Here is a 16,182-nt window from a genome sequence, read left to right as displayed (position 1 = left end):
CTCCTTGCAATTCTAGTGCCATAAATTATCTAAACCCCCAAAAGAACAAAACCCTAACAAAACCCCCAAATAACAATCCCATCACCCCAATCAAAACATTGTCACATGCGTCATTATTCAATACTCTGTTTAAGAGGCAGAAGACATCTTAGATCATTCAAATGATTCAGCTCAAGGCACTGTGAGTTTCCTCTTTGCTGTATATTCCCATGCAACTTGTGTGGCTTAAATCTAAACTGCTCCAGTGACGAGGATTACATCTCTTCCTTTGGAAGCGTTGCATGCTTGGGCCTGTGCTGATAGACTATTTTTTTTTAAAAAAACCAACTTTTTTCCCCTCATGTTCATTCTGAATGTTCCCTTCTGCTTATTCTGTTATATAGTTCCCCAGCATTTTGAATTAAGTAACGTCTTTCATAGTAGACTGTTCTCATATCAGTAGAGAAACATTGTGATGCAATGCAAATCTTTTATTATGTTTTATGGTCTTTTGGCAAAGAAACCTGGCAAAGCTGTGTTCAGTGTTATAATAGAGCTCAGGAGGACTTTAAAATTAATATCAAAATGAAAGAAATATTATTCTCATACAGAGATATTCTGCAAGTTCTTTTTAAGCTTAGAAAGATTTTCTAACAATTTTGAATTTGATTCAAACAAACAAACAAAAAAAAAAACCCAAAAAACCCACCTACAAACCAACATTTTTCCTAAACTTAGTTTCCTCAGCTGCTTCTTACAAAAACTTTGAGTGAGGATTACAGAAGTTGGTGTTTCAAATTGGTCTCCTAGGTACAAATTCAGGTGCCCAAAAGCCTGAATTTTCCATCAAATTGGGCTCCTGGGTACAAATTCAGGTGCCTGAAAACCTGAATCTTCAGTAGTTTTTTTTTACTTTTGAGGAACTGTGGAAGCAAAATATGCTCAGCACATTTAAATGCCTAAATATAATCTTAATAGCCTGACTCAAACCCTTGATTTTGGACTCCATTACCTTTTCTGTATTAACATGTTCAGGATTTTCCTTGGATACCTTTTTTATTTAAACAGAATAATTTCAAGATAAATAATTGCAGAAATGTTTCCTATTACTGTCTAAGTCTAGCTGTCCGACATTTTTGGTAAGTACATTCACAGCTGGGAAAAGGAGCCAGACAGCTTAAGTTAAAATAATAATATTATCCTGGAGCACAAGACCACTCTAATGAAGGCTGAATACTATAGCATTTGGTTGTACCAAAAATTAATACCAGCTTCAGTTTGTGCAAATATATGTTGAACATGGAAAGGTATGCATGCTGGGAAGTACCACCAGAGCTACTTTAAATTCACACAAAAATATGAAGTTTAGATAGTCTTACACAAGTCTTTATGTGTGCCCGAAAATTCAAAACATAAAATATGCTGTGAGAACTGGTGTTTATTGGGAGATAGAGAATAACAAAATGTGATACATAAATCAGTGACACTCCTGTCTTATGCTTTGGTAACTCTCAGTCATCTAATTTCATAAGGGATATAGCAGAAATGGAAATAATCCAGAAGAGAATAGGACAATGGAAATAATTAGAGACCTGGAACGATTTCCATATGAGGAGAGACAGCTGTAACATACAGAATTATTAGGATGGGAAAGAAGGTATGTGGGATTCTGTTATGGAAGTATATAAAATAACCAATGGTAGGGAGAAAGGGAACAGCCAGTAATATTGAGATATTTTCCTTTGATAAAAGATCTTGAAAAAGACAAAAGTACTTGATTAAGTTAAGTATAGGTTGCTAGATAAAGATTTTTTTAATTACTAGAAAGCTGAAGAGCTAGCAAAGGATGGGTTCTTTTAAAAAGTTCAGGCTTTTAACTAGGGACACTGATCTTTGAAAGAAAGTGCAGCCTAAGCAAGGCATCAAATCTAGAAGGACAGATTGTCAAAGATGAGTAACTTCCTAAGGATGAAAAGAAGAACTGAGAGGAATTGCAAAGTATGCCTAAACCCTGTGGTATTTTAAGAATGGCTTTAAGTACCTTTTTTGGATTTTCCACCATAAATTAAAAATGTAAGTCAATATATTTTATGTTACAGGTATACATATATATTTTTAAAACTATTATCCATATCCAGAAACCTAAAAATCTCCCCCAAGATAAGTCAAAACCAGGAAAATTTTATTCTTCCTTGCAAAAGTCATAGTATTCTGGGTTTTCCAATTTGTGAAACTGAAATTAGTATTTTTAAAACTATTTTTTATAAAATAATACAGCTAAACAGCTTCCTTTGAAATGAAGCTGGTATAACGCTTGCTTTTTTATTACAAAACATGAGGTAAATTTCTACCAGTAATGAAATAATGATATCAGAAGTTTTATTTTTAGATTAAATAAGTTGGGAAACTTTCAGAAGTTTGCCTGCTAGGAGTCTGTGAATAATATAGCAGAATAGTGTGGAGATACAGGGCTGAACAGAAACTGCTTTTGTATAGTTTTACACTCTGAGAAGCTTAGCTAACATAGTCCCTAGAAATAGATGACAATGTTAAGAAATCTGCTTTTGTACTTCCACTGTGGGTAGACAAACTTTAGGAGAAGTTCTGAAGGATATAAAGCCAAATGAGAAAGAGAGAAAAAAGTAAAAGCTATGCAAAGGATAATTTTTTAAAATATAGATGAACCTAAATACAAAATCCAGATCCTGCTTTTAGTGTCAGTTTTGGTACAGACCACTTTTGGGATGGAGGCCACCTGTAAAAATTGGAATTGTTTATGTGTTTGGTTTCCAAAATACCACCCACCTCTGTCCCTGTGTGAGCAATTCTAGTATTTCAGTTGCATATAATACTTAAAATAGACACTCTAATAGGTCACAAAGACTACAGAGAGTCAAATATATACAGGATACTATGGGGACTCACATGTGTCCATTTTGGCCTCTGTCTATAGTTAGATAGATTTTTTCATATTGTCTATGAATTTTTTAGGCAGGGGCAACAATCTTTGCAGTGGTTGCCAATAAATTTCTACAATAGAATTTCTAAGAAACCAGCACTTTCAGACACTAGCTTTCCAAATGAAACGATTGTTCAGAATTATGAAAATTTAAAGTAACTTTTTAAATATTAAGTAATCTCCAAATTCAAATATAAATGCCTGAAACTTTTACTGTTCCCCAATGAAAAGATGGCAAAACAGAAACATTGAAGTGAAAGTTTAAATAATCACCACAGAGATACTGCATAACTATCTCCTAGACTGTAGAAGTCCATCACCTGTAGCAGATAAGAGTTGGATAAAGATCACGTCATTCTTTCCAAAGGTCATCAAAGATTTAGTGATCATTGTTTTCTTTAAAGTGTTCATTCCTTATACTACTTTGGGTATTATTTGTCTGAGGATGGATAAATCATTTTGGTACATTGCTGTCACTGTCAAACAATAAATCTGTAACACAGTAAATAGCTTAGTGACAGAGTTTCTAAGCTTCCACATCAGAAAAATTGCTTATGAAAAGGCTTTGTAGTGCTAAGTAGAGAGTCACACAAATATTAGTAAAAAAACCCCAACAAACACCTAAAACCAAAACAAGAAACACACTACAAATGATGTTAAGCAATAGATAATATATCATCAAAGAAGTGTATACAAGTTCAAACCAAGTAATTCAGAAATTGTTTTGGTCCAGTGGGAAATTATGTTTCAAGCCAAACACCACAAAATGTGCCCAGTCAAAAGTCACATGTATTTTCAAACATTTGTCTTTTTATTCCAGTATAAGAAAATATATCTAGAGTGTCTATTGTGTTAAAAGTAATTTGCATAACTTAGGATAGCTGCCCAAGTACTCCTACCCACAGGATAAGGGAATGTAAAAATTCAATGGGAAAGTATATTTAACCATAAACTTATTTTCTTTTTCCTGTTTTTTATGTTGTATGCCAGACTACATGATAATGTACCTTGTTAAAATGTTTGGTCTAAACTTATGTACTTCAGAGATCTAATGGAACAGTGAAGAAAGTTTTGTCATGAATGTCTGGTTTTGTGACCTCCAAGTAGGAGAAAAATGAAGCATTAGCTTCCTCTTAAATGTCAACAAGAAGCTAAGCTTAATTCTCAAATAATACACATATATGCTAGGAATTTACCTCCCCACAAATGCCTATTGAATTCATGAAGCAAATGAAGTGGTTAGTGGGTCTGGCAATTCTGAAAGGTACAAACCTTCTGGTTTATGGGTAGTTTTCATATTTTAAAAAATTATGCAGGAAAAGAAAATATGTCCAAAAATTTATTTGAATGGAATTCATGCTTCTAAAAGGCATAGCAATTAATTTATTCAAAATATTAAACAGTAAGTAGTCTATTCCACTTCTTAGACCACAGTTGTTATGATGTTAAAATTTATGCTAAAGTGAAGAGAGTGAGAATAGAACGAGAACTTCAAAGAAATGACCTGAAGGTTACAGGCAGAGGGGAATCTCTATTGACATAAGCAGAATTGCCCCAGCAGTGATGCTTGCCTGTTTCATTAGAAAGACTTCAAAGACACCTTACCTAATACAAACTAGTATTTAAAACAAACAAACAAAACAAAAAATACCCCAGTGGGAATCCCAGGATAAAATAACAGTTTCAGGTGTTCTGAAAGGTAATTTTAAATCTTAATGCTTGGACTGTGTTCAGCAAAACAATTTTTCTATATTGTATTGATTCAGCCATATATTGGAATACAATAGTGAGGATATTTAAATCTAATATGTTTTAGACAGCAGTGTAGAAGAGTAAGGTTGTATGATACAGTTCTTGGTCATTTTTCTTCTGTGTATGGAAAGAATAATATTGGTACTCATCTGAGATATATTTTGAGGTGATAGTGTGTTTTATCTGGTAGTATTTCCCTAACAATATCTTTCAATTTCTTAAACACTTGTCTCTTGTTTGTACCTCACCCTTGACGTTGCTAATTTTTTTTTTTTTCAATGAGACATAACTAATGAGACAGAAACCTAGAGTATGGCATATCAGTCACTTTATTATTTTTCTTCTGAAGCCTAGAAGCAAACAAAATAAGATTTTTGCTAGATGCACAGAAGTTTCTGACCAACTCTGGCTGCAAACTGTAGGTCTGAGGTGGATCAAGGGTGTGCTTGAATCATGGTTCTAAGAAAAGAAAGCATGAATGAAGTGACAGACATTTTTTCCTTATGGCTGAAATTGCATTTTTATTACCAATGTGCTATAACATATCACAAAGTAATAACAAGATATGATATTTTCATCTACAAATTCCATTTTTATATTAAGGTTATTTTTCTTAATATTAATAAAGAATTAATTAAAAAACATAGACTTGACAAAGCTGGGGTGACCACACCAGAGCTTTAAGCAAAACCTCATTTAATGCACTGAAGCCATCTAGTGTTCCACACTTTTCTTATTCTATCATTAAGTCCTATTTTGATCCCCAGAAGTATCAAAGTAAATAACTTCAGCTAAGGTTATCAGTATGTGTGTTCAAGAATACAGAAAACATCCATTTGCTTAGTTTCTGTCTACTTCCTTCTGCTTTAGAGATGTTATGAGCAAGAGGATAATTTTTTTAAGACATCTTAAAGCAGTAACAGAAATACCCTTAGTTTAAAAAGAGATCAGAAGCCCACTATCATAAATATCCACGCACAATTCACAAAGCTCAGTATTATAAAGATGCATTCCACCTTTTGATCTGCCTTTATTTATATTTTGAAAACTGAGGAAAAATTAAACCTTAATTTTGCCCTTAGTGTCACAGAAGATGGGTCCCCTTACCCTTACTGCAGTTGAATCTGACTGAGCACATGGACCCACTGAGGTAGATAGCACTACAGGGCTGCAGTCAGAGCCTGGGTTGGTTTTGTACCATGGTGTAGGTGTTCAGTAAATGTACACATCAGCATCAGCTTTGTGTTTCTTTTTTTTTTTCTGTTCAGGTGCTATAGATTTCCTGTTTCCCTTGGAGATTTTCTGTATTGGTATGCATTTTTCAGACACGCTCAGAAAGTACAAGTAAGAGTTTTTCGGAGTCAGCCTGACCTGACTCACCTAACATTTACAGCAAAAATGTAGAGCCCTGTTCTGGACTTCCTTTAATCTAGAGTCAACAAAGGCACTCCTGTCAAGTGAGTTGTTTTAGGATGAGGTGAATTTCATCTGCAAGTACCTTTTTTCTCCATGTTACCTGTTAAAGAGTGATGATACTAGTGCTGCTGTTTATATGATTAGTATCTACACTGGGAGAGATTAATTTCATATTCTTTATTTCTATAAAACTAAATAAATAACAATATTAATTCCAAATCATCATGATATAAAAAGTCTTCTCATACTTTGCTTAGGCAAGGATACCTTCATTTCCAAGTTATGCTGTATAACAAAATGCAACAAAATATATTAGGTAAGATCAAGGTAGGCTGTGGTTTAATAGATTCAGTACTGAAATATGTAAATTTGAGTGTGCAGCATTTGAAATCTATGTCAGTGGGAAAATATTTAAATTCTTCAAAACAGAACTGGGGATTCCCATATTTTATCCCTATTAACTTGTTGATGGTTATGGCAGGAGGTCAATATTTATTAGCACTGAAAAAAGAATACTTAAAGTACATATTTTTACATTTAAATTCTTGTTTGTTAATATTGAAATCAATTAGGCACCCTCATTCCTACAGAATATGTCAGTGCCAAATCCTTTTTCACTCTGCTTTGTGAAAATGGTGTTATTCACTCACACCAAAGATATTACAAGGGATATCAGCTTATAGAAACCAATTAATAACACTGTTGGTGTCACCTAAATGGCTTGTTAGTGAAAAGTTTCTTTGTATGCATACCATTCTTCAGCTGGAAACACTAAATGCACACTAGGGTGCCTGTGTGGAAAAATATAAACCAATTAAAAAAATATGGACGCTTAGAAATATTAAGTAAAGCCGGTGGCTTAAGCTCTCTTGTAGCAGTTTGTGAAAGACTTCTTTAGTTCTCATCTCAGTGAATGGCTGGTTACTCACAAAACTGCTGTCTCAAGCAGAAACTCTTAAGGAATTATATTGCAGCTGGATAATTAAGTGTCTTTATCTTGTTGTAAATGGACCATAAGGCATTCTATTTCAGCTCACTAATGAGGACAACTTTCTGGTTTTCCTAAGTGATGTCTTTCAAATGCACAGTGAATCGAAGTATTATTGTTGTTACCAGTCACTAAGGCTGGATTTATTGGGAAACAAACTTGATAACTATTGATAATTTATTAGGTAGTAAATAATTATGCCCTGGAGAGGGTGAAAGCTCACTACACTAATGCCATTTTCAGGACCGAGTAAATTTCTGCAGCACTATGGGAGGGAAATTCTGCTATAGATGATTTATTTAATAAGTAGTTGGATAGCTTGAGTGCTCTTGCTATGCAATTGTTTGCCTTTCCCACTTCAGACTCTTAGATGTCTAACAGCTAATATTCTGTTAGCTGCTAAAACATTTCTGTAAATGTTAATGTGAAGCATCTAATTGGCTACACCTTGTCTCTTTCCTCCCCACCTTAAAAATATGGATCTGAAACTCTGATATGTAATGAACTTCAGTGTTCCTAATGAATCTGGGACTGGACTAGTTCCTAGGCCCATAGAATCGTCGTAGTCCTGCTAACTTTGTTTCCAATGGTATGGTAGTTATGCTGAGTTGCACTTAAGAGAGGTTTGAACATCCGTTCAGGCCTCCCACATGCAGTAGGTGGTATGCATGCAGTCATATAGGGCTAGGGGTTGATAGTTAAGGGGCTATTTTTGCTTTTGTCATTGCTCCTTAGACACAAAAATCCTTACACTTCTCCATCCAGTCTAGTGATTGTAGGGTCATAGGATGAATCAGATCATTGAGCTGCTCCAGCGGAATAATAAAACTATAACAAGCAAAGATACAAAACAACCACAACAAAACAGTAAATCAGTCAAACAAAAACCCCCGAAGCCTGCCTCCCCTGCTCCCCAGCTATGCCAAACCAAAACACTTTCTGCCAGATCTCCTATTAGCTATTCATTCTGTGGCTATGGAGGCAGTCTATAACCAACAGAAATGGAAAGAGCAGCACTGCCTTTAAGTAACATCCTGCATTGCACTGGGTTTTGGGTTATGACTAAGTGCCCCTTAGAAATTAAAAATGTATGATACATGTTTATAGACTTATACTGTCATAAGCTCTGAACACTTAAATGAAGGCCAGTGTTTCCCATTCTAATCGTTGAGCAGATGAGCATGCCTGAGGAAGAAATTCTAGAGTTATGCTTTCTCCTGCTTTTTAGAATTCCCATGTAAATGCAAGGTGAGCGCCCAAGGAAATCTTGAATGAAAGACACAGGAGGTGCTACCTGCCTGTTACTGGTTTAAACAAAAATAGTATTTTATAAATTATTACAAAGGAACAGAAAGGAAATCAGAAAAAAAATCTACTACAATATAATTAATGATGTGCTCTAACACTGTATAAAATATCAGACCCCACAACTCAAAAAAAACCCAAACACCACCCTCCCCCCAAAAAAAATATATGGAAAAAGCTACAAAGACAGGTGATCAAAGATGTGAAAGCATTCATTAAGCATATGAGAGATACTTCAGACAATGCAAAAGATAATAGAAAGAGAATGCAGCAGAACTCTTAGCATGGATGCAGAATTACTGATGCTTTCAGCTAAGAACAGATGAAATACACTGGTTTAAAGGAACATTGGCAGATTGTCTTCACATGGTACGTGTGTTGAGTTCCTCGGTATGGGACACTGACTTCATGTGGCTTCAAAAAAGAAACTGGCAAAAGTCATGGAAGAAAGTTCTTGCAAAGCCCATTAAACATACAGATATTGTATCTGGCAAAGGAAGCATCTATGTTGTAAATTCCTGGATATGCCTGCCTGCTCTTATGCTGTTCTCCAGTCATCTGCTTTGGACATCTGTTCCTACCGAAGACTTTTCTGGGCCTGGTGTTAGCCCAGCCCTTGCAAAAACTTAGGGTTCTCCTGGGAAAGGACAGGCCTAAAGGAAAAAGAAAATAGGAAGAAAAAAAGTAATTATGAGGGTTCAAGCAAAGAAGAAAACAGAAGAGCAGTGAGGGTTAAAAGATCAAGTCTGGTGAGGAAGCCCTATGACTTTTAGGGCATCTGATGCTAGAGATTGGACATTGAAGAGGCTGGAGGAGCAAAGTAACCTGGTATAGCTGCTGCTATAACTTCATTTGGGATTAATGGGAGCCTTGACAATACATTTTTATACATGAGAATCTGCAAATTTATAATCTATGAACTTGATTATGGAGCAATAGTTGCCAGAACAGAAATATTTTATTCCAGTATGTCAAAATGAACATTTTTCCCCCCAATTTGCCTTTGGCCAGCTCTTTATGTCAGATTCAGAGCAATATCACAAAAGCATTTTGGTGAATGTATACTTTGCTGGAAGGAGAATATATGTCCAAACTCCACTCCTAAACATTCTGTCATCTCCCTAATAAACAAATGTGAGTACGTAAGCATGCACAACAAGGATTTATCTGAGGAGGCTGATGTACTCCAGAAGCAGCTTTCATATTAATATCACCCCTTTTGTTTTTTAAAGATTATATACAGACTTTTTGGAGATGAAACTAGTATTAATATAGGAGGAAGTAAAACTGTCATTGGAAAAAGTTTTGAATCAGGTGGTGTTAGTTTGTCTTTACAACAATTTAGAATTGGATATTAAGTGCATGTAAGTTCACATTTAAAACTTATACTTAACTAGTTAGATGCATTAAAAGTTCCTGATGTTTTATTAACAAGTAACTGCAATATTTTTAAAATTACATACATCTCAATTGATTGTAATTTTCTAATTCTTTTTCACATTGGCTTGATTGGGTGATGGTGATAGCTTTAATAATCCAGAAATACTTTTTGGAGAGGAAAAACCCATAGTATGCATTATGTACCTGGACAAACTAGAATCCAGAAAATGTACTTTTCAAGTTCTTTTTGATAGGGACAAAAATATTCTTACATGGCTATGATTTTAGTTTGTAGGCAACACTGTGGTTATCTGGACAGCATATCTGAGTTGAAGTCAGCCTCCAGGTTTGTGCCTTTCCCTGCGGTTTGTGTAACATTTGCAGCACAACTGTGTAGCTACATTGTTGTCTTGTTTCAGGGAATAGTTGGATGTCACAGCCAGCTATTGGGTCACAGTTTAACGTTTGTTCTCAAGCGGAGGTTGGTATATGCAAAACTAGGCCAGTGAAACAACAGAGTACACCTCTGGCTCTAAGTCAGCAAAAACTGAGTGGCTGTAACTCTATGCATATTTTTCCTTCTCAAAACAAAAATAATCTTTACCCTTTCTCTGTCAGATCTGTTTGTGGTTCCTGCTGCTAAGTCTGAGAGCATATATACATGTGCAGGTCATGTTCCAGGCCTCCTCACTGGGGATATTTGACTGACATCCTTTTGATAACTTTTAACAAACTGTTCCTCATTTGATTCTTCATGAGCCAGGCACCATTTGCCATCATAACTGGAACTGTGGTGGTGCACAGCAGCTGCACCCAAATGGCTGAGAAAGAGGTCAGAGATACAGGGTCTCCTATAAAAATGTAGGATTCCCCACCATGTATCTGGAACAATGACAAGATCAAGGCAAAATGTATTTGCCATCTGGATCTAGATAGAAACTGCCTGTTCTGAAATGCTACAGATATAGGTAAAAACCATCAATTTGCAACCTCTTTTTTGATCTTTTAGAAGCTGCCTGTCTGGGGACAGAAATTTCCACCTCAGATGCTTTTGATAGAGCAGCTAAAATTTAGGTCAATTATACTTGCCAGTAAGATTTGGATAGACACTTCTTTGGCTTCAAAAGCATGAAGCATTTTTAAAGTATCTTCTGGTATGTATAGTGGTTATAATGTCCTATAAGAAAATTAGATTCATTAAAACAACAAAAATATAATAATTCACTAAGACACTACAGAAATCTCTGTGTATCTGTCCAAATAAGTCATTATCATGTAAAAAACCCAACAGCTGCCTTTCATTTGCTGACGGTATCACTAAAGGACCTAAGACTAGTCATTAACTCAGTCTCAACTGATTTCACAAACATGGCAGTTAGCTCTTAAATAACTTAGTAAATATGAATGTGATTTTATGGATTCAGTCAACATAATGAACTGCAATTTAACATTCTTCACTGCTTACAGACAAACTGCACTATTCATTCACCAAAAACCTGACAAAGACTTGAAAAGCAATGAGATAGCCGCTTCATTTTCTCAAAAACAATCAGAAAACTCAATTTAAAAAATCAAGCATATTGTCTTTGAAATTTTTTTCTAGTGGAGATGAGATTAGATTAATTTTTATACAGCTAGGAAAAATACAGGTATTGTATGTTTTAAATTTCATATTCCTAGAGGAGAAATTTAAGTTACTAAGTATTTCAGAAGTTATTTATTCTTAGTAGCCAGTTTGTATTTCTTTAAACACGTGCAGAAAAGCAGGCATCCTTCATTTGTGATAGCTGTTAGGAAGTAATAAACTTGTTTACTATTGATTTACTTTTATAACTGATAGGGAAAATAGTTTCACCCTACACAGAGGCACACACAGCTAACAATCAGTTAAGGTATTTCCCTGGCCATTGTTTTGGGAAAAGGCCCTACATATCTGAGGTCTCTCACTTGCAAGCACCAGTAACCTGTTCTAAGAAAACTCAAGAGGCTACAACCTCAGGTGCCGACCTCAGCTTTCTGATGAAGGTTAATACACTGTTGGTAGAGGCAGCAGAACAGCTGCTCAGCCCTGGCTGTTCACAGCCTGTGGGTTAGCAGAAACCTCATTGATATGGGTTCCTGTTCCTCCACAGGGCCACAGAGCAGTTGCACTGCTACGGCAGTTGTCTCTACATGATAGCAGCCCTCTGATAGAGCTCTGGGCAGTTATGGATGGTACCTTCTGTATTTCCTGGACTCAAATCATCATCCAGGGCATCAAGGAAAAGAAACTGACACAAGACTGATAATTGAAAGAAATAAATCATCAAGTAGGGAAACACAGGTAGCATAGCCCAAGGAGAAAGTTATTGCGCTGAAAAATAACCAAAAGACTTTTGGAAGTGCAATGAAAGAGGAACTTACTTGTCTTGTTAATTCTCCTTCTGTTCAGGAAAGCAGGATTTTCCACCTAAGCAGCATTGCTTCAAAGGAGCATGACTTCATCACTAGTTTATTCATCCAGGAAAGGCAATAAAAAAAAAAAAAACCCAAACAACTCTCCAGGAGTCCAATTTTTGGATAAGTGTTTATCTTTAAAAAATTATAATATTATTTTGCTTGACATAGACTTTTTCTTCAGGTAAATAAAATTTTGGTGTAAGCATTGTATTTGAAAATAGCTAAACTGACATTAGAAATTTGTGAAAAGTCAATTAAGATCTTGAAAATGAACAAAGAAATGTACATATTTTGTTTTAGAACTACTTTCTTTGAGCCTTGTTACTTTTGTAAAAACACATTTACACACCAAACATATGTGAACCAATGCATCATTCAGGAACTTCACTTAATGTATAAAGGATTCAAGGTCTATGTAATATTATAGAAAAAACAGTCTCAAGCTATAGTAGGTAAAAGTGGTTTTGAAATTGTATGGAATATTAAGTTAGAAAAACAATAGCAAACCTCAGGAAAAATATATTTTACCCTAAAGGAACATTACTAGTAACATTCCTGAGTATTAATTTTCTGATAACTTTGGGCTGTTATTGCAAATTACAGTCTGATGTGTTATGAAAAACTAAATAATGTGCTAGTCACGCTTAATATATCCTGCTGCAATCTGTAATAGTTCAGCTCCTCCACAAGGAGCTGAGCTTTTCTTCCAGTGGGAGCACTGACTCATGAGGGAGGGGTAAGAGGCATCCAAGGAAAGCCATCTTCTGGCTATAGTGGTTCGCTGAATAAAATCCACTGCTGCAAAAGCAGGTTATTGGGTTGCTTAGTCTATAGGAAATTAACACATCTGCTGTCTGTGATCTCAGGTATTCCAGCTGTCTGATACTGAAAGGAAGCATGGAAGGAACTGAGTATATCTATGGCATCTATCTGTCCTTGTCCCCTTCATCTCTTACATCAACGGCAGGTTTATTTGTGTTTGTTTCTTTAAGCATGAGGAAAAAATCTATTTCTATGTATGCTTCCTAGAGATCCATCTCCTTAGAAAATTATTTTCAAATCTAATTCTAATTACTTTGAAATTAAAATCTTGTTTGAAATTTAAATAATATGACCTTTAGCATAGACTCATACCTTTAAGGTACACTCATGATTTGTTTGTCTAACTTTCAGTTAAAAAGAAACCAAATTCAAATTTCCTCGATTGACTCTTAAGTAGCTATTTCCAATTGGTTTTCAATGTATGTATAACAGTTAAATAGATGTAAGATAATATCTCTACATACAGATATTAAAATATAAGTACTTTAAGACTCAGGGAAATGAACACTGCCTCTGCACAACTAAATAATTTTTTTAGAGAGGAGAGACTGATGTCTACAGTTGAAACAACAGCATTAGAAAAATTCAGGCCAGGAAGAATGGATCTAATCTAAAGCCCCCTGAAATCAATGAGAGGCTTTGCTTTAATTCCTCTAGGCTTTGGCTCTGGCCCCAAGTAATTATTCAAGTTGGACTTTGGCCACTGATACTAACACCATCTGCTTACAGGAAAGTACCATAAAATCTTTAATTAACACTAATCATGAAGGCCTCAGTTCTGTCTTATCTAAAAAATGGCACCTTTGAGAGTACACTGTTAATGTGTACCTTGCTGAGGACCTCATTCCCTGCCATCTCACAGGGGAATGTGTCATCTACTGCATTGCCAGCTCTACTTTTTCCAAATATGGCAAAGTTTCAAAGCCATTTATATTCCAACTGATGAACCAGGTTTTATTTGTGATGATTGTGTTGGATAAAAGTAATAAATATGCAGCAAATACGTGGAAAATCAAAAGTAAAGGGGTTTTGTTTCTTAAAATAAAATATTAGAAGAACAAAATAAAACACAGAAAAGGGAAAAAACAATATGATATGTGTGAAATGCCTACCTAGAGCGCAGGATTTTCTTACAGTTCAGGATTGGATTTCTTACTATTTTTCTGTTTTCACCTTTTCACATAAAACACTCATGTAAAACAATTAACTTTTATCTTCCTCACTTTCCTTATCTGTGACATGCTATTGATGCCAATTGATATGGCAGGAATTTGCCATCCTAAAATACTGCTTTGAGGTGTTCAAAGGGGAGATAGTATATCAAGCTACAAAGCCTTGGCATTGCTACATGCCATCTTATAGCCTAGATAGTCCTACATGCTGTGCAAGGCTGTTACTTTTTTGCATACCATTGCTGTTAAGCACCAGTTTTGCAGCACAGACCACTTCATTGAGAGTGAATAAGGCGTAGTTCCTTTTGTACCTATAACTCACACTTTCAAGCCAAAAATAAAAAAGATGTGTCTGTCACCAGACGATGAGTGTGTCTGGAAGACTTAAATATTGTTTCCTTATTGTAAGGATTAATGAAGTGCTGGACCAGGCCCTGCACGGCACTTAAGGACATGTTTAACTTTAAGAATCTGAGTTAACTGATGGATTTCCATGGGAATACTGATGTTCTTAAAGTATGTGCTGTTGGAACAAACTCATATCCTCCAGTATCGTGTGGGGTCATGCTACTTTTGTTTGTGAAACTGAAGGAACGCCCTCAGATGTTACTCCTTCTACAGGGAATCTCCTGGTTATTCAAGACTAGTATCCTCAAACATCTCACCCTCCTGATTTCTCAGCCCAGATTCATCTATGTGGTCTGTCTGTCATATACAGGATCAAGATCTGCACTGGTGTTCTAACATTAATTGTTTTCAGTTCTGAGCCAAAAATAAATTAGATAAATCATGACTCTAAAGAATTGACTTCAGTAGCATTGATTTTTCTTCTTTTTTGCACTAATCGTATCTAGCAACTTTTATGTATGTACATATGAAAATCATTATTCTCTGCCAATAAATGAAGCAAAAAGCTTCCTTGCCTCAAGCCCCTAGGCTGCTCAAAAGCCAGTACCTCATGGAGGAAGGGCACAAGCTGTCTCCTTCCAGGGTCCTGCATTGCTGTCTTAAGTGAGCATCTGTGTCAGATCACAACACTGAACAAGTTTTCCACTTCCATGTGCCATCTCTGGGGCATTCTTTGGCAACCTCCCAGATACAACTCCAGTCAGAGGCAACACCTGCAGCTGCACAGACCTTTGCACTCAGAAGGAATGCACTGTGTTCGCCTCTTGGTAGGCAGGATGCTCTCTTTAGCTATTTTAGTCATGTTTAGCATCATGTCTTCTGCTGGTGCTTAGTCTGCCATCTGCCTGAAAGTGTCACAATAGTTCTTTAATAGAATTTACCAAATGCACTAACTGTAAGGACCATAGTACTGTGTATGTTTAAAAGGAATACAGTGTGCAAAAGTAGACTTCCTTGATACAGAAATGCATAAGATTGCTGTTGTAACTTAAGCTGTTTTTTGTTTTGCAGTTTTACTAAAGAATGCAAAAAAGGAAGAAGAAAAGCCATTCAGAGACTGTGCAGATGTGTACCAATCTGGTTTTAACAAAAGTGGGGTCTACACTATTTATATTAACAATGTGTCAGATCCTAAAAAGGTAAATATCTGTTTTATTTACTTGTTTGTTAATGTGATGTTGCTCTGGCCTTAAAGGAGTATTTGGAGCCTTTATTGAAGTTCTCATTCTGCAAAATGTTGTACTGGTATAAATAACCTGGGCTATATTCAGTTTTGAAAAAAAAAAAATAATAGCATGAAGAAAATGATAAACTGTATTATTGCAGACATTCTTCTTTCTTGCTGACAGAGAAACCTTCCTACATTCCAACGTACACTCAATAGTTGACTCTCTCCCACTCGACAAGTCCAGTTGGATCAGGCTATGGTGGCAAATAAATCTGTGATAAAGTTTAGAAAAGCATTAGTAAAGTGCTACGAGGAAGCTGATGGGGGGGATTACCTGGTAGCACAGGGAAATAAATAGCAAAATGAGTAGTTTTTAAAGATAAAAATTTTAAAA

The 16,182-nt window shown here is 35.6% G+C and overlaps 1 protein-coding gene across 1 annotated transcript in view; it reads left to right on the top strand.

Moving 5' to 3' along the window:
* The window catches only part of ANGPT1 (angiopoietin 1), a 170,796-nt gene that overhangs the window by 90,679 nt on the left and 63,935 nt on the right, over positions 1 to 16,182 (top strand). Inside the window, exon 5 of the mRNA XM_040587931.1 lies at positions 15,632 to 15,759. Within this exon, the coding sequence (XP_040443865.1) occupies positions 15,632 to 15,759 (128 nt within the window). The remainder of the gene's footprint in view (positions 1 to 15,631; positions 15,760 to 16,182) is intronic.

This window comes from Falco naumanni, chromosome 3 (genome assembly GCF_017639655.2).
Source record: "Falco naumanni isolate bFalNau1 chromosome 3, bFalNau1.pat, whole genome shotgun sequence".
Lineage (NCBI taxonomy): Eukaryota > Metazoa > Chordata > Aves > Falconiformes > Falconidae > Falco > Falco naumanni.
Note: the sequence above shows the minus strand (reverse complement) of the source record. Positions and strands in the feature narration are given on the sequence as shown.